The sequence below is a fragment of the Pteropus medius genome, unplaced genomic scaffold, assembly GCF_902729225.1.
Source record: "Pteropus medius unplaced genomic scaffold, Ma_sr-lr_union100, whole genome shotgun sequence".
Lineage (NCBI taxonomy): Eukaryota > Metazoa > Chordata > Mammalia > Chiroptera > Pteropodidae > Pteropus > Pteropus medius.
Window position 1 is genome coordinate 22,256,500 of NW_024349803.1, and position 23,717 is coordinate 22,280,216.

At 60.6% G+C, this 23,717-nt stretch overlaps 1 protein-coding gene across 3 annotated transcripts in view; it reads right to left on the reverse strand.

Annotated features, from left to right (window-relative positions):
* Window positions 1–1,746: 1,746 nt before the first annotated feature.
* POC1A (POC1 centriolar protein A) overlaps window positions 1,747–23,717 on the reverse strand; it is a 59,402-nt gene continuing 37,431 nt past the window's right edge. Inside the window, exons 10-11 of one of the 3 annotated variants that reach the window (XM_039837925.1) lie at window positions 18,451–18,594; window positions 1,747–2,524 (exon numbers count right to left, since the gene is read on the reverse strand). In XM_039837925.1, coding sequence (XP_039693859.1) covers window positions 2,426–2,524; window positions 18,451–18,594 — 243 coding nt within the window. In that variant the 3' untranslated portion in view covers window positions 1,747–2,425. Of the gene's footprint in view, window positions 2,525–8,147; window positions 8,443–18,450; window positions 18,595–23,717 lie in introns of those variants that run through there. The other 2 variants (XM_039837926.1, XM_039837927.1) reach the window with 2 other exon arrangements.

Consider the following 23,717-nt stretch of genomic DNA (forward strand, 5'->3'; position numbering starts at 1 on the left):
AGTGGGCTTGCCATGGGTCAGGGCTGGCACGCTGCTTCTCTGTGGCTCGGTCATCCAGCCCACCTGATCTGCTCCCCTCAGTTTTTCTGGCAGGAAGTGCCGGTTAACCCCTGGGACCCCAAGAATCTGTCAAAGGATAGGTGGGGGATCACAATTAAGTCACGGACACCTGTTCTTCTATTTCACTTTAGGAAATTAGGGCATAAGGGCAGGGAGCGGGGCTTGGGAATTGCCACAGAGATGAGCTTCCTCACAAAAAGCCCCCACCCTAGCCTCATCTTCCCAGCCAAAAAAGAGATGCCTGCAGATTGGTCTCCTGGGAGCTCAGTTACCAAAATCCAAAACGAGAGACTGTGGCGGGGCCAAGGCACTTGTCTGTGCACTTACAGACGTGGCTGTGGAGCTGGGCAGCGGGCCGGGGACTGAGCGGAGCCATCGGGGAGGGCTGGCAGGAGGAGACCGCAAGAAAGACCCCGTCACAGGGTCCCCAACCTCACCCACCAGCTAGAGCCCTCCCAAGCCGCATACTGCTCCCCTGCCCGTGAGGGGCCCCTGGACAGTCCTGCCTGCCACCAGCCCAGGCTGTTGCACTGTTCCTGCCCTGCTGTCCCCAGCAAGGGACATCATCTGTGTCTGTGGAGATGACTGTGCCATGGGCTGTCTGCTCACATCACCAGAGCCCCGAGCCCTGGGACCTCCAGTTCCAAGTCCGGAACCCATGACAGGGCAGCCTAGAGCTCGTCGGTGTCAAGACAGCCAGCGCAGGAGAGGATGGCAAGGCTGGCCCCACAAGCTCTGTTCCCACTGAACAGACTGGCTTAGGGTTGCCCAGACTCTCCCTAAAAGCTCCAGGGATGGAGAGCCCATGGCCTCCCAGGCAGCTGAGGGCCTTATCTGCCAATTCAGACCAGCCTCACCTAAGCTGTGGGGAGCATGTCATCGACAGCAGGCCCCGCGGTCCCAGTGAGGCTGGTGGGGGTGGGGAGCGATGGGCCTCGGTTGGGTACCTGCTGTACCGGGGTGGTGCAGGCCTACCTCATAACCACCTGGAGAGGCGGCTCTCACCACCACTTAACACAAGAACGTAAGGTTGTGTCACCACGTTAAGGTCACGCAGCAGTCCAAAGGCAGAGCCGGGGCCCTGACCCAGACTGCTGCTCTCTCCCCACCCAGCTGGAGGAGGCAGCCTCCTGGATCAGGACACAGAACAGGTGTGTTGTCGGCCCAAGCTCCCAGGCACTCGGGCTCTGCCCCACCTGTAAGCCGCAGAGACCGGGGCCTTCATTAGCAGAGTGGTACTGACAGCTCCCTGAAGATCTATCTGGCCCTCTGGCCCCAGGGCAGGGCAGGTGTGTTGGAGGATGAAACCCTCCCTGGCTGGCTTGTCCCCCAGAAGCCAAGTGCGGACAGCATGGATGACACCCAGACATATGGAAAACACTTGCCTGGGTTTCTGCACGGATGCAGAGGGCGGACTCTGGGCACCCTCGTGAGCCAAGGGAAATGCAGGTGCCTGCAGGTCCCAACCTAACGGGCCGAAGGAGCCACTGGGGCCAGCCAGAAGGGGGTGACAACGTGCAGGGGCTCGGGCTGTCCTTGCTCCCCTAACACCCGAATGGCTGCAAACAAGGTGTCCTGGGCTTCGGAGGTGACCCTGGCAGGGCCCTCCCCGGTGGCCATTTTCGTTCTCACCGTATGGGCCCTCGGCAGTGGGGGCGCCAATGAGGCCTCACTCAGAATGTGCCATTTCTATGACAAGCTCGATAAAGTCCATTTTAATTTTCAGGCTCCTTTGCCCTCGCACACACAGAAGTCACCAAGCCCCACATGGAGTAGAACCCAGACCCCTGCAAAGCCAGAGTGCTTGTTCCTGGGTAACATGCAGGGGACGACAGGCTCTTCCCAGCCATTAGAGCCCCGGGCTCTACCTGCTGATGCGCCTTCCTCCACCCGGGACAGGAAGGCTGAGTGCCGCCAGTGCTCGGATGGGCCCGCACTGTGGCTTTTGTCAGATTCAAAGAAAACTCCCGGTTTAACCATCCAGAGCAGTCTCTGTCTAAACTGTGGTGGCTGGGAAACCAGTCACGTAGCAGAAGGGAGGACAGGCCCCAGGTGGCTTGGGGCTACGTCCTCAGGGGGCACTGCGATCTCAGGGCTCCCCCTAGGACTCCGAGGTGGCTCCTCTTCGTTACACTAGACGTGGTCCATTTTGCACGTGCGGCCGCAGATGGGGCCCCATGCTGGGTGAGGAGCCTCCCGGTGCGGACAGCGGGGTGGGGCAGACTGCACAACCCCTGGGCTCGGGGTGGGACGTGATTCCCAGAGCTGAATCCCCTTTATTTATTTACTCGATTCCCACAGTACAAATCCCCAGCCTGCCGCCGCCCCCCCGAATCGACAGAGCTCCTGATTCTTGCTCCCCTGATCACGGTGTTGCTCTCTGCATGATTAGCTGCTGGTTCTCCAGACACTGCTTCAGCTTGTCTTCTGTCAGCGTCAGCCGCTGCTCCAGGATGGAGACTGTCTGCAAAATAATGGGCGGTCCAGCTCAGAGGGGGCAGGGGTCACCAGGTTGCCCTGGGGATGCCCTCAGCCAGTCCTGCTCAGCCACCCCTGCCTGCTGTCCAAACGCCAGCTGTCGGCTCTGCCCACCCGGGGTCCTGCCTGGCCCTCTGGTGGCTGTTGGGAGAGCCTGTGCCTTTATGTCCACTCCTGCTGGCTCTGAACAGTTGTCTGGTGTTTGTGGGCGGGGGTAAGGCCCTGAGGGAGAGGAGGCAGCAGGTCCCACAGCCCTTGGTCATGCCCCTGGTGGTCTGGCATTTAGGCGAGAGTTCAGAGCAAAAGCGCCTCCTATCGGGGCCAGGCTTTGCCCATACACAACTGGACACCGGCAACCATCTTCATTCCAGAGGTGAGAACGCTGCACCCACGGATGACGGCACCCCATCTAGGTCTACGCCTCGGCCCTTCGCCTCCACACCTGAAGGGGGTTCCGGGGCTGGGAGGTAAGACCCTGAGCCCAGGAGGGCCTCTGCCTCTCTGAGTCCAAAGACGGCCACTGCAAGGATGTGCCACCTTGGGGTGAGGCCCTGACTCCCCAGCTCTGAGCCCATGTTTCACCCGCAATGGGAAAGATGAGACTGAGCTTGCGGCGGTCCCGGAGGCTGCGAGGTGAGTCAGCATGGTGCCCAGCTCGTTAGCTTGCCCATGTTGGCCACTGTGACAATGCCTGTCATCACACTGGCTCTTGGAGGCCGAGCCCTGGCTCCCTGGCCTCTCCCGCACACCCAGCACAATGGCTGGCCTGTGGACCTGGCCATCTGGCCTGCCAAATGCCCCAGCTGCTGGGGCTGTATGTGTCTGTGGGCCAGGGCCAGCCTTGCAGACATGGCTCACGGACAAGGCTGCGGGAACCTGCCTGCCTCCTCTGGCCTTGGCCAGTGTGGCAGAGGGGCAGTGGTGTCTGGAGCTGTGTGCTCCCAGAGAGGGGCTGGCCCACTGCCCTCAAGTGCTCCCCGCATGGCCTGCCCCGCCCGTCACAGGCTCCCCCTGCCCTCGCAGCCCTCACTCAGCCTGACCCACGCTGGCAATGACCGCTGCGCTTACCACACACGACCCTCGCCGAGGGCGGGCTGAGCGCCTCTGCATGCCAGGCCCACACTGGGCGCTGGGCACGATCGCTGTGAACAGGGTCAGATAAGAAACACGACTTTCTATTAATTCTCCCCATTTGTCTGTGGGCTCTCCCGAGTCTTGCCACCTCCCCTGAGGCTCCGTGGAGGCCCTGGGCCTCGGTCCAGTGGAAAGTTTCCTTCCGTGCATTTAATGAAACGCTGAAACATTCTGGGACGGGTTTCCCGCCAAGGCTGCTATAAAGTCTCACTGCGTCCCAAACCACCCAGCCGCCACGAGGCTGCTCCTCCTGGCGGCCTCTCCTGGCTGAGCCGGCCGGGGCCGCACAGGCTCGGAACCCCAGGCCACAGGACAGGGCCTGGGAAGCTGCCGCCCGCGGCGTGGGGTTGCACCCCGAGAGGCAGAGCTGAGCTGGGACAGTCACCCTCCCCCACGCCAGCCAGCTGTGGAGGGGGCTGCATTTCATAAAAGTGGCAGTGGAAGCAGCCCCCAACCCCCGCCGGCCCCCGGCCGTTCCTAGACCAACAACTGGCCGCTGCGAAATGCACGCTGAGCCAAGCTCCAAAACCATTCTTCGCCCAGACTTTTTCCGATGGCCCCGGACTCCGGGCCACGGTGGGGGAGCCAGCCTGCTTCTCTTCTGCCCCCTCCCCCTAAACATTTCACAGGGGCCGACTTCCCACGTGTGGAGGCAGTGGGTGCGGGCCCATGGCAGCACGAGGCCATACTTCAGCCCGACAGAAACAGGACCATCACGTGTCAATACAAAGTGTCTGAACAGGAAGGCGTCACCCGTTTCCCACCCGGGCCCCCAAACCGAGGGTGCCAGGGTGCCGACCCAGTCGGGGCCTCTCCTCCAGGAGCTCTGAGGGGTGCTCTGCAGCATGTTACAGACAAATGGGTTTAAACGAAGCCCATCCCCTCCCACACCCTGAGCTCCTTGCTGCCCTCCGGCTTCCCCGCTTCCCAGCCGAGCTTCTGCAGGAGTCACCCTCATTCCCACACTGCTGCTCCCCTCGGCCCCCAGCCTCCTCTGCCAAGGTGCTGGGTGGCAGCCACCATCCAGGGATCAGGCCCACCAGCTCTTCCCCGTCCGTTCTGATCCCCTCCCCACCCCCACCCCCCAGCTGGAAGGACACGTCAGGATGTCTGTCCAGTGTCCTCTGCTTCACAAACTGTCTTAATGACCCTCCTCCAATTAGGCAGGACCTCGGTTCACAGAGAGTGGCGCTCCCTGACGGTGAGTGGACGCTGGGACCCCTGGACTCTACCTGCTGATGTGCCTTCCTCCACCAGGACAGGGTGTCCCCAGGGACGGGAAGGCTCGGGGTGGCCAGAGCCCAGGCCACCACAGTGCCACAGCACGTCCTGGCCCCCGGGACCTCTGGGAGGGGGAGCACCCGGGAAGGGTGCGGGCTATGGGGCGTCTCCAGCGAGGGCTGCCTCCATCCCGGGCCATGCGGCCTGCTTCGTAGTGTGAACCTCACACCTAGCGCCCTGGGTCCAGCCCTGGGGACCCTCCCCACACCACATGGAGCCCGGAAACGAGGAGGCCAAGGAGGAGGGCGCCAGGGGATCACCTCCGCGGTCTGAGACCACGCTGCCCGCTGCGGGCTCGCCTTCCTCTGTTCAAGGGCAAATGAGAACCGACTTTCCCGCAGCCCCTTGACCCACAGGCCTCCCACCTTAACTCTGTCCAGAGGAACAGGGAGCAGAGGTCGCAGCCTCCCAGAAAGTCCCCAAGGGCGTGCAGGCCAGTGACAGGTGCCAGTGATGGAAATGGCCCTGCCTGACACGGAGCAAGGGCCGAGGAGGCCGGTCCTGGCCGAGGAGGCTGGTCCTGGCCGCGGGGCAGGCAAGGGAGCCAGGAAGAGGGCCCACCTCCCGAACGCCTTCAGCTGGGGTCCACACCCTCCAAGGTCGGCCCCCCCCTCTGCTGGCCTGGGAGACGCTGGGCTGCTCCTGCCCCCTCCCTGTGCCATGAGGCAGCCTCCCCTCCCGAGTCCCCTCGGAACCTGGGGGGGTAGAGCACAGACTTGGGGGAGACCAGTGGGAAGACGCAGAACCGGGCTCTGGGGGGGTCATCCGATGGTTCTTGACACTGCTGTGGGGGCTGCTCTCGGCAGGTGACGTTCACGGAGCGCTCACGGTGTACCTGTGCTCTGTCCCCACTGAGCACACATAAGGGGAGACCTGGCATGACTGCCCTTCCCCCACTCGCTCCAGCCGTGCCGATGGCTGCTGGCCATGAGACCCCAGGAGACGGTCTTGTCCCTGGCCCCGTGCCCAAACTTGAGCAGCCCAAGGAACCCGTGCGTCTCTGTTCTACTCAGTGTCGGCCACCGTCTGTCCTGCCAGGCCACCTGGCCTGGTGGCTCTGGAGTAAATGAGAAGCAGTGGGAAGGCATATCCCTCAGGGTCCCCGAGCGGCCCCCTCACACCCTCAGGCCACTCTCAGAGGCAGTCCCCAGGGCTTAGGCACCCCCAATCTCCAAAAGCAGTCTCTTACCTGGCTAAACATTTAGGTTTGGAATTATCACAAAAGTCATGACTTAGAGCTATAAAAGGACAATGTTATAGGGACCAGAAGGACATGCTGGCAAGGACTGTTCACTGACACGCACCGAGACACCACCTCACCACCTTCACTTTAGGCGTTTTCACTAGGGTACGGCACAGGTGACCAGCCCCACGACACACTGGAACTCGCTCAGGTCGCTGCTGGGTGCCCCACCCTCACGAGACGGAGCTCGACTTTAAACAAGGCACCTCCCCGCTGAATCCGACCCCATGCCGGGGACTGTCACCGCTCGGCCAATACTGTCTGCCTCCCAGGGCCACTGGGGAGCCCTGTGGGGTGAGGTAAGAGGGGACCCAGAGGTTTCATCTTCAGAGTCACACCTGTCAGAGGGGCACTTGTTTCTGAACCACCTTCTGCTGCTCCCAGCAATTTCCAGGAAGCCACGGACCTTCTCATAGAAATCTGTGCCCCCGGCCACAGCCCCGTGTGCGCTGGGTGTACTCTGCTGTTTCTCTAGAGCAAGGGCTGGCACCCCCGCCTGCTGCCCGCTCTCGTAAATGAGGCTTTGCTGTTGTGCCCATTGTCTATGATGGTCTACGGCTGCCTTCTGGCTACACTAGCAGGTAGGGCAGTTGGGACAGAGACTCGAGGCCGCAAAACCTAGAATATTTACTGTTAAGGAAAAGCTGGCCAGCCGCTGCCCCAGACTGTTCACTCACCTGGATCCTCCCCACGCCAGCCTGTGCCAGGCCTGGGTGACCGTGGTGCAGATGGACTCAGCTGGGCCCAGGGCTGCGCACCAGTCTGAGGACATGAGCGCTGAGCAGTCGCACAGACAGCGGGGTACGCTGGGAGGCGTGGCGGGGTCGGGGAAGGGGCCCCGGGAAGTGAGAGTGCGCAGAGGCTGGAGTTCGCCAGGCTGGGAGGGGGCTGGGCCGAGGGCTCAGAGTGAGCAAAGGCCCCGAGGTGGGAGGGAAGGTACAGAGCAGGAGGGAGAGACCAAAGGAGGCTCGTGCACAGGGGTGAGGACAGGGACCTCCGAGGAGGCAGGAGATAGGCCGGGCCCTGCAGCCACGCTGGCCAGCCTCGTCCTCAGCATCGGAGCAGCGGGATGGTGCTGGGGTCCCAGGCCGAGCAGCGATGAGACCCTCGGGCTGCTAAACAGGGATGGTCTGGGCAGTGGCTGTGGAAGGGTGAGATGTGGGCGAGAGAAAATGAGAGGGGGCAACACTGGCTTGGACGGGACGGGGCAAGGCAGAGCAGTGGACAACCACAGGTACCCAGGCGGCATGAACCGCCACCACCTGGTGATGAGTCAGATGGGGGACAAGAGAGGACAGATGCTCCCTGAGGCCAAGAGCACAGAACCAGGACAGGACGGGCCTGCCAGCAGGGAGAGGGACGGCTCCAGACCGGGCAGGCTGGGAGTGAGGCCCCGAGAGGGTTAGCTTGCATTTCCGAGATCACCCTCACCGCTGGGGGCGGCCAGGGGACCTGCGGCGGGGGTGGGGGTGGGGGTGTGTGAATCCACAAGCCATGGACACTAGAGGTGGGCTGAGGGCCGCGGATGAAGTCACTGGGTGACGCCCCTGAGATCTGCTGGGAAGCAGCTTCAGTGGGCAACAAGGAGGGACTGCCCAACCCCGGGGGACCCAGCTGCTTGGGGAGAGAGACACCGTGACCTGTCTCCCACTGCAGCAACGTCAACTGGGTGAGCGGCTTCTCTCACTCACAGTTCAAGAGGTGTAAGACGCTTCATGTAACACCCTGAGGAGCCTTCTGAGTGACACAAAAAAAAAAACCGCGTTTATTTTTAGTCCCCGAAGAACTGTGGTGATGCCCAAAGAAGTCGCACCGAATGCCAGTCCTCAGTGACATGTTCGGCCCTTTCCATTGTCCCCCGTTCTCCTCTGGCCACCTAGTTCCCAAACCCCCGCTTCCTCGCGGCCCGACCCCCCTCTTCCAGCCTCCCAGGACTCTTCCCGGCCTGCGTCCCTCTCGAGGTGGGCTTGTCCTGCACACGCCCTCAGCTCTCTCCCTTAGTTCTCATTCCTGCTTCCCTTTTAGGCCTGTTTCTCGTCCGCTTTTCACTGTGTTTGGAGAGAAGGCAGGAAAAGGGGCAGGACGTCGGTCTGACCCGCAGGCCGGGCTCGGGGGGCAGTCTGGGCCCCTGTCGCGGCTCACCGCTCTGGGGCTGATGCCGGGGCCGGCGGGCCGGGAAGGAGAGCCTCGGCTCCGACCGGGGGTCCGGGAGGTCCTTCTCAGATACTGCTCTCATTAATATTTTTCTAAGATTAAAAAAAAAAAAAGCCTATGGCATCGAATGTGTTTCTAGTGCTGGTAAATGTTGTAAAAGTGCTCTTGAAATTCAAAAGGGAAGTTAAAAAAGCAAGACAACACGAGACGGGCCACAGAAAATGCATTCTAAGCACGAGACGCAAGTGCAAAGGCCCCGAGGCAGGGAGGGACATGGCGGACAGGGAACCGTCAGGAGGCCGCGGTGGCCGGTCTGAAGAGGCTGCAGAGAAGGGGGAACAGGCCCCTGGCCCAGACGAGACAGGACTGGGGAAGCCCCCGCGCCCCGGCACTGCCTCGCCAGAATCATCGGTCTGAGCAGGTGTAGCCGGGGGGACGGCGGCCTCTTGCCTGCGGCCAGTCTGTGGAGCGCTGGCTCCGCAGCGAGCTCTGGGAGGAAGGCTCGGCCCGGGCACTGACCGTAGCCGCCTCATCCCACACCAGGCAGTGGACGGAAGGGCGTGAACTGGCACCTGAGACCAAGGGCACACACACTCTCCAAGCCAGGTCCCTTCCTGCAGCTCCTCCTCCCAGAGCCACTGCCACCTCTGTGGAAAGCTTCCTGCATGTTCCCCACGTGCAGACGTAGCAGGAACACTGAGCTACAGTGTGTGCAAAGCCCTGAGGGGCCGTGGGACACCCATGGGGCCCTCCTGACGTCACTCGTTCCCATGCGCCCATCCGGTGCCCATCACGTGCACCAAACAAGAGACTGGCCGGCAGGGGCTTCTGGGCGCTGACGTGGCCAACGCGCCAGTCCCCTCGGGTTAAGCTGCTCTGCCAGGGCTGACAGCGAACAGCATTTTGGCGGGGAAGGGAGGAGAACGGTGTCAGCCGGCCGGCCATCTGCATTTCTCAGAGGTTTGTTTGGCTAGTTCCCTACAAAATGCTTCCGCTGGCAGTCGTCACCCTAGGCTTCCCCCCACCCCGCACTGCCCAATCCTGTCCAGCTCTGGGGGCAGCCCCTCTTCCCCGCAGCCCCCCACCTGGCCAGAGCACTCCTCCACGTCCGCTCCCTACTCTGAGCAGGGCCCGAGGTGTGTGGGAGCCCTCTCAGGTGACTGTTATCTGTTCTCCGGGTGACATTCCCTCCTGGCCACCTCCGAACATGGAAGACAGGCGGCACGGAGGTGGGCAGGGTGGCTGGGCCAGAGACAGACTACCGGTGGAGGGACAGAGCCTCTATCCAGCCACACGCCCCCTCGAGCACTGTGCCTGGGCTTGGGGCACGGCAGCGAGGATCACTAGAACTGCCCCGGGAGCCAGGATCCTGGGGCATCGGTGTCCAAACGGGGCCAGATGCGAAGTGGGACGTGACGGCTGGAGTGGTCAGGGGCTGCCGCATGAGCGGGAGGCTCAGGGCTACGGTGTGGGCAGGGGGAGTGGAGGGTGCAGCAGGGGCTAACCGGGGGGCAGAAAACAAACCTCACCATGGGACCCGTGTGCAGGACGCCCCTGGCTGCTGTGTCGGCTGGCTGGGCAGGCGTCCCCACCCCAGGCGCCCACACGCAGTCAGCACTGTAGGCCCCAGCACTTCCCTCTGTGACTGTCCCTCTCAGCCCCCATCTTTACGCCTCAGCTTCCCGGTGACTCCTGGGCCCTTCCACACTGCTTCTGCCGGGTCCCTGTCTTATCTAAGGGCTCAGGAATAACGGCAGTCTCCCTGGTCTGACATTCATGTGACACTCAAGGCGTGTGCCGCCTGTCACTATGCAATTCCTGCCCAAGCCCCACCTACCTGAAACCCCACTACACCCTCCTCCCCCAGGAAGACCCCTGGTCCCAGCCCCAGCGCTCGGGTACCTGCTGCTCCTTGTCTGCCAGAACGTCACGGCTGGAGCACGGGTGTGGGCCCTTGGAAAATGCTGTCGAGTGACTCCAGGTCCCCACCTTAGCCCTATGTGGCAAGACCACGGGTCCCAGAGCTGTACAGCCTGAGTTTGAATCTGAACCTGACCACTAACTTACCAAGTGGCCCTGGGCAAGTTACCTGACTCAAGGCTGAAATTCCTCACCTGTACATGGCATCGAGAGAGCCACTGTAACACTGCAGTAATAACCGGTACTACTGTGGCACTCGCTCTGTGCCAGGCTGGGAATAGGGGCACACTGTGGGCAACATGGTGCCCCCAGCTCTTGCCCTTATGGAGGCCATGGCTGAGCTGGGCTACTGGGGAGCCCTGGGCATGATGATGAGGCCCTGAGAAACCAGTCTGTGGTCAGGCCTGGGAGGGTCTGAGCCATCAGGGCACGTGGTGGTCTGGCTGCTTCTCCTGGGACGGAAAGTTCCTTTTAATCATTTCCAGGCCTGTGGTTAATTTGGGCTCCCCAGGCAGTTTCCCCTTGCTTCCCAACACGGGAGCCAAATTACTGGGGGCCAGGGGGTCTCAGCTGCCCTGGGTTTCAGGGAGAGGGCACGGTCAGCCAGCTGTACCCCTGGGGCACTTGTGCCGGGCCACAGGAAGCATCCCAGGGCTGGCCACTGGCTCAACGCCCGTCTCAACTGTGCCACACAGAATGTCTAACTCTCCTTTGGTTTCATCGCAAAGATGGAAAAATGTGGAATCAATCTTCCCTGCGGCACGGCTTCACTTCTCTCAGACCCTAGCGATCTAAAACAGAGGCAGTCAAAGGGGATCTCTTCGCTGTGGGGCCTGGGAGCTGTCAGATCAAAGCGGAGCTGCTGGGCCCAGCGCCTGCCTGCTCTGCCTCGCCCCCCGCCAGCGCCGGCTCTGACTGCGTGCACGCGCACGCACGCGCACGCACAGGGCCAGCCCACTGCCACGCCAGAGGTGACTAGGGGCCAGAGGGGCCAGCCCCGCTCCCTGAGGACAGAGGCTGCTGGTCTGAGGCCAGCCCTCTCCACGTCCAAGGCTTTGCCTCTCAGCCCCAGCCTCCACCCAGGCTCACAGTCTACAGCACAGGGGTACGGACGCCAGCCCTCCAGCAGCCTGCTGCCATGCGCAGGTCGAAATGCCAGCACCACGAGGACAGGGCTTCTGTCTAGTCTTGCTCACTATTGTCCTGCCTCCAGGTACAGCTCCTGGCATGTAACGGGTACACACTGAGTGCGGGATGGCAGACGCCCAGCCCCAAGCCCTGGGGGACACAGCGAGCACAAGTCCCTGAAGGCCCCTCGCCTGGGGTGAGCCCGCCTGATGGTGAGGAATACTCCCCCAGCTTGGGCCTTGGACCAGGCAGGCTTCAGGGGACAGAGAGTGTGGGGCAGGGGGGAAGGGGGGCCAGCAGGCCAGAGGGGCACCTTCCCCCATCCCGCCAGCTGTCCCAGGGAGGGAGGGGGCCTCCTAGCCAGAGCAGGAAGTGGGGGTGCACCAAATGGGGCAGGAGTCCAGGAAGCAGCTGAGCTCCTCCCCTCCCCACCTCAGGCCCGATCATGAGGACTACAAGCTCCGAGGCCTCACTTCCGAGAAGGAGTGGGGATCCGTCTCGTGCTGACATCTGACATGCTAACGGGCACAGGAGCACACACAGATGATGCACAGGAAACCGGGTTTCTACAGAAATTCCTCCCGACCTCTCTGGATTCAGCGACTATCTTTTTAACGACCTCCCTTCGCCCCCCAGTCTGTTGCTAACAGCACAAAACGAGCTTTCGTCCTTTGAGCCCACAGGTCTGCGTTTCTGGTTCCCATTATCTCAGGGATATAGGGTTTCTCTGCATCCCCCAGCCCCCCTCTACTGAGGTTCAGCTCTCTTCAGGAAGTACATGAAATACTGTTTTCTATTGCGGGATTAGCCCTGGGATTAAGGAATCTTGGCTAATTTACCTTCCTCGTGGCTTTACAGCAATTCCTTTTAAACAAACATAAGATTTTCCGTATTACTGCTCATCCCCAAAGGAGAAGCTATGACGAGCGGGTCCACTCACTACGCCCCATAAAACCGGATGCTGCTGGGACCTGGGGCGATGCCCACGCCGGGAGGGAGACCTGAGCGGCATGCCCTGTGGCACTGGACTGCGTTCAGGCCACCAGGGAAGCCAAGGACACAACAGGGACAGGTGCCAAGGTACAGGACGCCAGTCACCGCTCAGCCCCAGGCTCCGCTGTACCCTGACTCCAGGGTGAATGCAAACAGGGCTAAGCATGGGGTGAGAGCCTTAGCTGTGGCCACCTCCTGCATCTCAGCTCTCCCGAGGCTGAGCTGTCCAATAATCCACACGCAGTAGTTATTTACTGGAACCTGAACACAATCGTCCCAAGTCAGAGAGACGGCGTGGTAGCTCACTGGAGGCCTGAGAAACCTTAGTACACCTGCCAAATTGGGCTGCGGCCCTGCTGACAGGACCACCCTAGGGACGAAGACGGGCTGCTGGCCTCCCATGCCCGGGCGAGTGCCCGCGGACCCCCGGTGCGAAGCCTGGCCTCTCACCTTGGCCAGTTTTCTAGATCACCAGCTGGGCCCAGACCACTCCTCCCAGTGCCATGTCCTGTCCCCAGAGCGTCCTCTGCTTTCTCTCCTCCCTCCAGCGGCGGTCCCAGTGGGCACAGTGGGGGTCTGTACCCGCAGCCCAGGCCTAGACGCAGCAGGCCAACCGCGGCTCCCCGGCCCTCCTCTGCAGCCCTTCACTTGGGAGAGCACCAAGCGGCCTCAGGGTCAGCCCCAGAGCCTTGGGGCTGCCTGTCACAACCACAATATTCACATAGGCCCCTCTTGGGGCCTGGGCTTGACCCTTCCTCAGAGGGCCCTTGGGTCCCCAGAAGAGCAAGAGCAGGTCACCTGGAGCCCCCTTCTCCTCGCTCTGAGCGAGCCCCCAGTCAGTCTGAGTGGTGCCCCTTGTCCCGCCCCCGGTGCCAGGCCTGCTGGGGCCTCACAGGAGAAATCTCGTAAGACCGTGACCGTCCCCAGGCCCCAGAGGGAACCGCAGCCAGACTGAGCCCATCTGGCGGGCTGCGGCCTCCAACATACGGCTTCGATGGGGAGGGGGTGCTGCTTGCTGCCACCACCACAGATGGGAGGATGGAAGATGGGGCTGCCATTCAGCCCCCACCCCCACCCCGTAACAAACACGAGCTCGCCTTCAGTGTGGCCCTGCCCTGGTACTGGCGAAGACACAGCAATGCCCCCCACCCCCAGCACCCCGAGCCTCTGCATTTGCAAAGCCAGAGGAACCTGTGGATAAACTGCCAAAAAGAGCGACAGGGCTGGGAAGGGCCAGGGCCCAGCCCCTCTGCACAGCTGGAGTCAGACTCCAAGTGCGTCTTCGGCACAGACCAGAGTGTGTCCCGAGTCCCGAGTCCCGAGTTCCCCAGGAAGCAGCCTCTTAACAGAGCCTAAAGACTCCTAACCCAGTGGCGGGAGCTCAGGCTGTCCCAAAGTCGACTCTGAGCCAGGGTTGTGTCCACGAAGGGAGGACCCCCAAACCCACTCTGGACGACGGAGGCAGGTGGCTACTTGTGCCGACATGGAGGGAAAGCTCGCGGTTGTGGAAAGCAGCACAAGCGTCCCCATGGCACTGCCTGTGTGTGCGGGCGACGCCAGGGGCTGCACACAGCCACAAACGGGGGTCGCGGGGGGCACGCAGGTGTGCTCCCAACAAGTTCGGTCTGGGCACACCTGGGAGGACCAGCCCCCAGGGAACATGGAGTTAAGTGTCTGAAAATCTGGAGCCTGTGTCCACAAACAATGGCTGGTCTGCCCAGGGAGGAGGGCCACCAACAGTCTGAGGGTGGCCAGGCGGCTCGGCCCACGCCAGGGAGGCCCGGGGCTCCCACCTTCCCACCAGTCAGGAACTAGACGCCCCACCTGAGCGGCCAACCAATTGGGGTGGACAGGACCACGGGGCGGCGGGGGGTCGGGTGTCTCAGAGCAAATGGGCAAAAACCCTTAGCTGAGTTAGATCAGCAGTTACAAGAACCTGGACGTTTAAAAACTCAAACGCCAGAGACGCACACTGGCAGGGGGCGGGGCCTGCCCCACCCAATGAGTCACAGGAGCCGGAACGTGACAGTGACACTGTAGCCTGCCGTAGCCAGCCCGAAGCGCGGGTGTCGTACGACAACAGTTGCAGCAAGGATTTCATGGCTCGGTATTTTTAAAAAACAGCAAGACACGAAACTGGAGTCAAAAATAACTTTGCTGTGGGCTTCTGAGGCAAAACCACCGCGCTGCTTGTCGGCCCAGGGCCCTCACTGCAGCCTCCCAGATGCCAGGCCGGCCTTGAGGAAGATCCGGCACCTCGCGACTTCCAGACATGACCCCCGACCCCTGCCACTCAGGAGTCTGTGAAGGACGCGGAGGGAGCCGGTGAGGGGTGAGCTCATGCAGGAATGCCAGCCGTGGAGAACAGCCTCGCCCTGCTCACTGGTTAGCTCTCCCGCTTCTGTGAAAGGGACCCCCAAGTCGCTTGGTGACACCCCCATAAGAACACGACAGGAAATGCCAGGGCCTCTGTCTATACACCCAGGAAATGCCCATCACCAAGTGGGCAGCTTGGCGGCCTCATGGGTCCACCCTGGAGTCCTTCTTCCAGGTGTGGCCACAATGGGAGGGGCCTGGCCGTGGCGGATATGAGCGGAAACTCATGGAAAGAAGGCCCTAAGTAAGGGAAGTCCCGGCCCTGCCTGCGATGCTGACCTGTGCTGTCCACTCCACGGGACAGGGAGGGGTGCGGGCCCTCCGGTGCCCGCTCTGCAGAGGAGGAAGCCACGGTTTCCCCATGTCCACATGGCTGCAAAGAGGCAAAGCTGGGTCGGAGTGGCCGAGGCTTCTAAGCCCTGGTCTGGGCTTTTCTCTGGACCCCGTGGGCCACTGAGGTGGAGCCAGCTTTCTCGAGAAGAGAAGACGTGGGGCAGGCCAGCAGGTCCGTGCCCAGGGTGGCCACGGGACAGGTGTGTGTTCTCTCCAGAGGGCAGGAGAGGGCTTGGGGAGTTAGGACAGGCTCACGAGGAAGAGGGGCGCACACACAGCACCCGTAGTCAAGGCCGCCATCCGAGTCACTCCTGAGAATTCCCAGGAGGAGTTCTGAGGGGCAAAATGTCTCCCCAAGAAAAATCTAAATTCTACTGCTAGGAAATACATTTTCCTCGAAAACCACGACGATAACTTGACTCAAGAGCTGCCGTGAGAAGGATACGTCTTTGAAGAGCTTCAGTCTTGGCCCTGATGCCTGGGTCTGGGTTCGAGGCCCCATCTAACGGGCCCCATGACCCAGCTCTAATTTCCGGCCCCTCCCCTCCTGGCCCTCCTCCTTCCGGGCCCTGGGGGAAGACATGTTTCTCTCCCTCTCATCCCACTGCCCAGGAGGACCGCCGGAGTGTCGCTGGCAGCCCAAAAACATTCCAGCAGTGCCAGAGGCCTGCGGAATGTCCACTCCTGACGCTGTTGGGTCAGCTGCCGCCCTGCCGCTTGGAGAACATGGACTTACTGCTGTGCTTCACGACACGGCCGGCGCTGCCCAGCGCATCATTAGCCAGGCAGACCTGGCCATTCCCACTTCACAGGGGAGTGGCGTCGCCTGCCCGAGGTCACCAATAATGAACGGTGGGCTTGGCCCTCCGATCCAGGAGGGCGGCTGTGCCCAGGCTCTCTCCAGAGAGGGAGGGCAGGTGGCTCACTGGCCTGGGCAGAGCACCCTGAAACCCAATGGGGGACCTCTGCTCCCCACAGCTGCTAGTGACGCGAGGCCAAACTAACCCGGGCTGCTCAGCACATGGTGTCTAGCTGGGACCAGGGTCCCAAGGAGCTCAGCGGAGGAACCAGCAGAGTCCCCAACAGCAATGTCACAGGGGTGAGGGGCCTCTCCCACAGAGGACCAGGGCAAGGGGACACAGCTCTTCCCTGGAAGGATGTTCTGCAGGATGGAGGCCCAAAGGACCCGAAGCCCGTTCCCTCTCAGAGGCCACTCTGAAGGAGACGTCCCTGTGGGGGAGGGCAGGGGCAGTGAGGGGTGGTGACAGGGCCGGGAGCACGATTCAGACGGGTGGCTCTGGGGTAGGAGTTGGGACACAGGGGCATGCTGAGATGGAGAGGGCGCCCGCTGAGGGGTAGCACCCAAGACTGATACCCGCAGACCAAGGGGGCCCAGGGCCTGGCTGAGCCACCTGCACAGGAGGACAGGGTGGCGCCCGGCTCTTGTCCTCAAGGGAGCTGCCAGAGAGGGGGCTGCCCTCGGCCAGGCTGGCTCCAAGAGGAGGGGCGGGAAGCTCCAACCCCAGTGGGGACAGCCTGGCTGTGGCCGGAACCCCCCGACTGCAGGAGTGCTGGGCCTGGGCCTGAGGGTCGGCGCAAATGCACCACGCACTGCTCTGAAACTGGCAGTACTCCAAGGCCTCGCCTGGGGCTCCACGTGGGGACCCAGATTCCTGAGGACCCGTGGAGCGCGTGGGCACACACCGCACTCGGGCGTTCAGGAGCGCACGCTGCTGGGCACAGCAGGTGACTGGACGACGGGCCTGGCGTCGGGTGGGCGGGGTGCCGTTGGGGTCTGCAATGGCGCTGGCTCAGGGAGGCGAGGCCAGGTACCGCCGAGGCCACAGGAGAGCCTTCACTGTTCTCGGAGGCCAGCTGCTTAGTTACTCTTGTACTCCTGACGGCCAAAAACACAGCAGACCTTCCACGCACTCCGCGGAACAGCGACGGGAACTGTGTTTAGTGTCATGCGCCTCTGGAGCCTGCGAGGCTATATTTAACCATCTTCTCAGACTTAATTTCCAATTTTATCCTCTGAGGTTCTAAGTGATTCCACCTCCCCGCTCTCACTTGACGAGGCTGTGAAGGACACGGGCAGGCGTGGCGGCCTCGGCTGGGGCTGGGGTGGGGACTGTGCGCGTCTGCACGTTGCTCGTCTCTCTCTCAGCCCACGCCTCCCTCTCACAGGCTCGTGGTTTTCAGAAACGTCTGCGTGAGGTGCCCACCGTCCCACCGTCCCCCAGTCACTGAGCTGGGCCTTTCCCCTCAAATGTCCTCCCCTCGGCGGGTCCAAGGTGTGCAGTCCCAGCCGGGACGCTGGGACACGCCGTGGACCACGTGACATGAGCTGGAGGGGCTGTCCTCACTGAGTCCCAGATGCAGAGGTAAAGGACGTGAAGGCACTGCAGCTCCATTTCCGTCACAAGCTCAAGGGTCCTTTGCGTCCCTCCCACACCCTCGCTCTACCCACGTGCTGGCCCAGGAGAGGGGGTGACCGCACCCGGAGACAAGAAGGAAAGGGACCTGAGGACCTTTAAATCTTGCCTACCCTGCTCCCCTCGGGCCCCACGCCAGCCACACCGGGCTTCGCTCGTAGCCCAGGTGTGCCCAGGGCCCCTCCGGACCTGCAGGAGGCTGCTTTCTCGACCAGGGCAGGCCTCGCCCCGGGACGAGATGCCCCTCCTGGCCTCATCAGAGCATTTTGTTCTCACTGAAACTGCTGCAGTCCAGGTCTGTGGTATGAGCTGCCAGATGCACGCACGCCCCCCCAGGGTGGCCTACGTCCGTCTCGCTGACGAGGGTGGTCGGCGCCCTAGCAACCTAGGGCCTGGCGCAGGCCAACACCTCCCACAGCTTCACTTCCTTGAATCCTCACCATGAACGTGGGAGGCAGAGCCCGCGACCACCACGCCTCGCAGACAAACGCACCAGGACCGCAGAGCCCAGGGAGTTCTCCAGGTCACTCAGAGGGGGAGGAACAGTGTCAGCTGTCACCCAGAGCCTGGGCTCCCGGATGCCCCGACTCCCGTCCCCGAGTGCCACCCAGAGAAGAGTGGGAGGAATGGACAGTGTTCAGCGTTCAGAGCTCCGCTGTGGCCCCGGCCAGGCCTGGGCGGGCACACCCTGGCAGGAACCAGCACTGGTGATTTGGGGGTCCAGAGGTTTGGCTAGGGTTTGGATGGCCCGAGAGCCAGGACCTCAGGGCAGGCACTACCATTTCGTTACCTTGCGCTGGAAAATAGGGCCATCAAAATTATGCCTTTTAAAATCCCAGCGCCTGCCGGCCAACTTCAAATGGTACAAAAGCCAGGCCAAGTGCAGACGACATGTGAACTCGAGTCACGGCCTACCTGGGTGAGGACGTCCAGCTGGCCCACGATGTGCTCCAGCGTGCTGGTCAGTGTCTGGGGCATGCTGGAGGGCTCCTGGGGCTGACTCTGCCCTGACTCCTGACTCCTGCCTCTGCCTGGCGGGATGGGGAACTCCATTTCTGGCTGAAGAGAAGGAAAGGAGAGAGCCCTCAGTCCTGAATGAGTGCTTGAGGAAACACAGGGCCAGTCCTCGAAGCGGAGCCAGGAGCAGACGTGAGGAGGGGCCCCAAACCCGGTGAGAAGCGCCGTGTGCTGGGCTCCACGTCCCCAAGGACGCGGCCGGCAGATGCCTCACCCTTGGTCTGGGGATCTACCACCCTCCGTGGCAATGACGTGCTCGGAGAGGCTCACTCTTAGCTGGCCCAGAGCCCCAGTGACCAAACGACGCAGCCACACTGAGCTCAGGGTTTTAAATCACGGCCTCACCAACCGGCACTCCAAATGTCACCAAGGCACTCCCCGGCTTCGCCAGTCCTGCAGGGCTCCCCGCCGGCTCCGGGAGAAAACTCGAGCCCCTCCACAAGGCGCCCTGCTCTGGGCCCGCCCCCTCCCATGGCGTCCCCGCCTCTGCGCCCTCGCACTCAGCTCCCGGCCCTCCCCCGCAGGAAGATCGCATCGCCCTCTCTCCCCGGCTCCGGCTCCGAGCGGCCTGTCCTCCACGCGCTCTGCAGCGCCCCGCACTCCCGAGCAGGAGCTCCTCTGTGCTCCCGCACACCTGGGCCTGCCACACTGCTGCCCCATCCCTGCCTGTCCCTCCGGCCACTGCGTCTCAGCGCCAGGACACCTGAGCGGGAGGACCAATGCTGGCCTGCGCACCGGCCCGCCGCCCGCCCGTGCGTCTGTCTCCTGCCTGCACTCGTCTCAAAGCCTGCTGGCTACCCATGTGCCACACGCTCCACAGAGCTGGGGTGACCCGTGTATTCTCCTTAGGGAACTATTCTCACCTCAGAGATAACAAACTCTCGAGTGCACTTCGATTTGAACTTAAAAAAAAACGAGAACTCGAACGTGACACCAGCCCGAGGGTATTCTTGGAAACAGAGCCACACCACGTCCACACGCCCACCGTCAGCACATCTGCTGCGGCACTGCGGCCACCGCGGCTGGGCCCCTCCTGTTCTCCGGGAACCAGTGCACCCCAGGCCTCAGTGCCAGGGGTCCATCCCAAAAGGAAGCCTTTCAGAGGCCTCGACCGGCCTTCACCTCCCGCGGCGGATCCTCAGGCCCAGCAGAGAGCAGCGGGACAGCAGTGACCTGGCGGACGTGCGAGCCCCACCGCTGCCCGGCCACGGGGCCCTGGGCAAGAAGGAGGCGCAGCCTATCTGGGCCCCCACTTGCTCATCTGTAAATGGGGGTGATGACTTGGGCCTGCCCTCCGAAGGGCTGGGCTGTGAGAAGCGCTCATCTGAACCACCAGAAAACCTTTCTTCAGACACGTTCTCAGTCCTGTGCCCTCCACTCCATGAGATCCCAATTCAGACATGCACATTCTTCCCCTGGACACCGAGTCTCCTTGGCTCCCTCAGGAAAGGCCACTGGAAGAAGGGCAGAGCTGGGCAGCCTTGTGTCCCAACAGCTGGCACCCTCAAGGCCAGGTGGGTGCTGCCTACTGCCTGGGGTGGAGGGCATGGAAAGTCTGAGTGTTTCCACAGAACAGCCCAGAAACTGACGGTGCTGAGCTGGGCCCCTGGACGCGCGGGGACGATGGCCGTGGTAAAGGCGTGGGGCGAACCTTGAAGACAGCAGCCACGTGCCCGAGCCGGGAGGGCAGCCATTGGAAGAGAGGGCCGTGGAACCACCACGCTTTCCCACCTACTCCCAGCTTCCACGGGCCACGTCCATTTCACAGCAAAGGAGACGGGGGCTCAGACAGGCGAGACTGAGGGAGGTACCCAGCCTGGAGCCTCGCTCACAAGTCCAGGGTCCTGCTGCTGGGCTACAGGCCATGCCCCTCGGTCCCCATATTACTTTCAACAGGACACAGCGCCTGTCTGCTTCCCTGTCCACTCCTAGCAGCAGACGGCACGGCAGGAAACACACTGCCAGCCCCGCAGGTGGCGATGGCTCTCGCTGCCTGTGTGCCAGCCATCTCCCACGTCACGTCGCTTAAGCCTTCACAGCAGGCATTCCTAACCTTACTTTTCAGATGGGGAAGAAGGCTCAGGGGGGCTAAATAACTTGCTCTTAGTCACCTGGGAAATGACAGCGCTGGGATCTGAACCCCAAGTAGAGGCAGTTCCCTGACATCGGGCGGCCCTGACAGGTGACACGGCCCACAGTTGTGCTTCCGGGCCCAGCTCCTCTTGGATCCCGATGGAGGCTCCCGGCTTTTGGGTCTAATACTTTCCGTATCGTTTCCCCACCCCGCCTGCCCTAGAATGCCTGCCTGGCACGGAGCTGAACGCAGACAGGCCCTCCACAAGCACTCGATGCCTCTAAGAGCCAAGCCCGCCATGGTGACATTCCTGTGTAATGAAACCTTCCCAAGGCAAAGGGCCAGCGGCCCTGCCCCACACAGCACTGCGGCCACTCACCTGCACTCCAGAGACGCAGCATTCCCCCGGGAGCTTGCTAACCGAGCGATAAAGCAGAGGTGACGGACAAGCGTGGGAAGAGACGCACGCGCCCGGGTGGCAACTGATGACAGCAGCACAGCGTTTCTAGAGAAAACCACATCCACGCTGTCTGTCCAGCACCAACGGGCACGCGGGGCCTTGCCAGGTGGCTCTGTTAGGTGCACCATGAGTGAAATCGCAGTGACATCGACCCACGCGCACACGCCCACAGAGCTGCACCAAGTGGACGATGTTCGCCTTTGCCAAAGAGAAACGTCTTAACATCAAAAGAGAAGGTGAAACTCAGAATAGATGAATCTGACTTTGTGGAGATCTCACTTGGGGTCCTGGCTGTCCCCTCTCACCCCCGCCCCCCATGTGGGACCTTGGGCTCTCAACAGTAGGTTAACCTTCTGCTTGGCTCCGTTGCTGCCAGCCTGTCCTACGCCACCACGAGCTCAGCACTTCGCACTCAGTAGGAAACGTGTTAGTATCTGTGGTTGATCTCAGCCACTCAAACACATGGGTCATCGCCTCATAAGTTTTCATTTAGAAAGACAAAATGAGATAGCTTGCAGGTCTTCTTGCGATAAGAAATCAACCCGTCGGGGTTGACTTCTTGACTGGTCTCTGGATCGACTATGGTCTCAATTTTTCATCAAGATGCAGGTATGGGTAAGGAGCTTCACCTAAGATATAGAAAGCTGGGGAAAGCATTAACCCCATCCTAGTAAGAGAAAGACCGACAATCTGAAAGAATCATCATCTCTCTTAAATCAGAGAGCCCAGGTCACAGAGTTAACTAGCCTAACATCTAAGGAAAGACAGACTCTCCCAAGGGAAACAGGAAGTGAGCACAGCTCACCTTTGGCAAAACACACAAGGGACACCCAGTGCTATTCAAGTGGGTGAGAACTGAGTTATAAGTTTTAACGAATCGCTAGAGGCTGACTGTGGACAGGATGAGAGTGAAGAACCCCTGGGGGGGCCACAGATACAAGGGGCGTTTGCATCCACTCACAGGTTCTCCTCCACAAACCTCCACCGGGCTCCCGTGAGAACGACGAGGACAGGGCAGTGGGTGGGAGCAAACCATCCTGGAGGAGGGGACCTCCTCCCCTACAGAACAAAATCCTTAAGATACGGGGAAAAAGCAAAAAAAAGATCCCTGGGGGAGAGGCAGGAAATCATCCTGAGCCGAGGTCACGGAGGTCGCCTATGGCTGGGGCAGGGGCAGGACTCATGAGGACGCCCGACTGAGACCTAGGGACATAGGGCCCAAGACAGAAGCTGCGCCAGGGCAACGGAACTCCCCCCAACAAAGCTGGCAAGAACCAAGGAACGAGGAACAGCAGCCTATGGCTGAGAGAGGGACAAGAGCGTGGGGACAGACACCCTCTGACGGGCAAGCCCTGAAGAAAGGCTGAAAGTTGGGGGTGGGGCAGGAACGTTGAGAAAAACCCTCAGACACCCAGACCTCATTCTGAGTACATAGAAACACTAAGCTAAGCTTGACTCCCGATGAGACTATTTACCTCCCCATCTCCACCGCACTATCTGCAACGTCTGGCATTCGGTCAAAGATTATGAGACACATAAAAAAGCAAAGGAAAAAACTCACTGTTAAGAGATTTGGATTCAGATGACTTAGGTGGTGGCACTACTGGACAGAGAATTTAAAATAACTATAATTAATATGTTAAAGTTTCTACTAGAAAGTGTGGACAACACACACGAACAGGTGGAGAATTTCAGCAGAAAGGTAGAAATTATGAGTTGATGGAAATGCTAGAAATAAGAATTGCTTTGATGGGCCATGAAAAGGTTCAATTTGGTAGAGGAGAATAATTCAGTGACCTTAAAGACAGATCAATTCCTCAAACCGGAACATAACTGGGAAAAGAACAGAATGGAGCTGTTCCATAAGCTCTGCCGACTGTGTAACGTGTGCGACTGGAATCTCAGGACAAAAGACGTTTCTTATAATGCAAGTTTGCCGGTTATGAATTCTCTCAGCTTTTGTGTGTCCAAAAAGAAGTATTTATTTCTCCGTTTCTAAAAGATATTTTCGCTGAGTATAGAACTCTGGTTTGTCTCTGAAAACTTTGCAGATGTTACTTCAGTGTCTTCTGGCTTGTATAGTTTCGTATGAGAATAATTCTTTAATTCCTGCCTTTGATCCCCGTATACAACGTGGCTCCTTTCTCTGCCTACCTTCAAGCTTGTCTCTGAACCTTCAGTTTTCAGAAGCTTGAGTATAATTTGTATGGGCTTTTGTTTTGTTTTGTTTTTCTTCAGCCCACTTATCATTTCTCTGAGCTTCTTAGATCTGTGGTTTGATGTCTTTCATTATTTTTTGAAAATTCTTGGCCATTATATTTTCAATAGCATCAGAAAACACAAAATGTGTTACCAGTTCCCTAGGCCTGCTCTAAAACACTGTCATACTTGGTGTCTTAAAGTAACAGAAAATTATTCTCTCAGAGTTCAGGAGGTCAGAGGTGTGAGGTAGAGGTGTCCAAGGCTGTGCTCCCTCTGGAGACCCTGAGAGAGAACCCTTTCTTGTCTCACCCTTTCTTCTGGTGGCTCTAGGATCCCTTGGCTGCAAAACTCCAATCTCCGCCTCCATCTTCACAGGTGCTTCTTCTCCATGTGTCTCTTACAAGGACACTTGTCATTGGATTTGAGGCC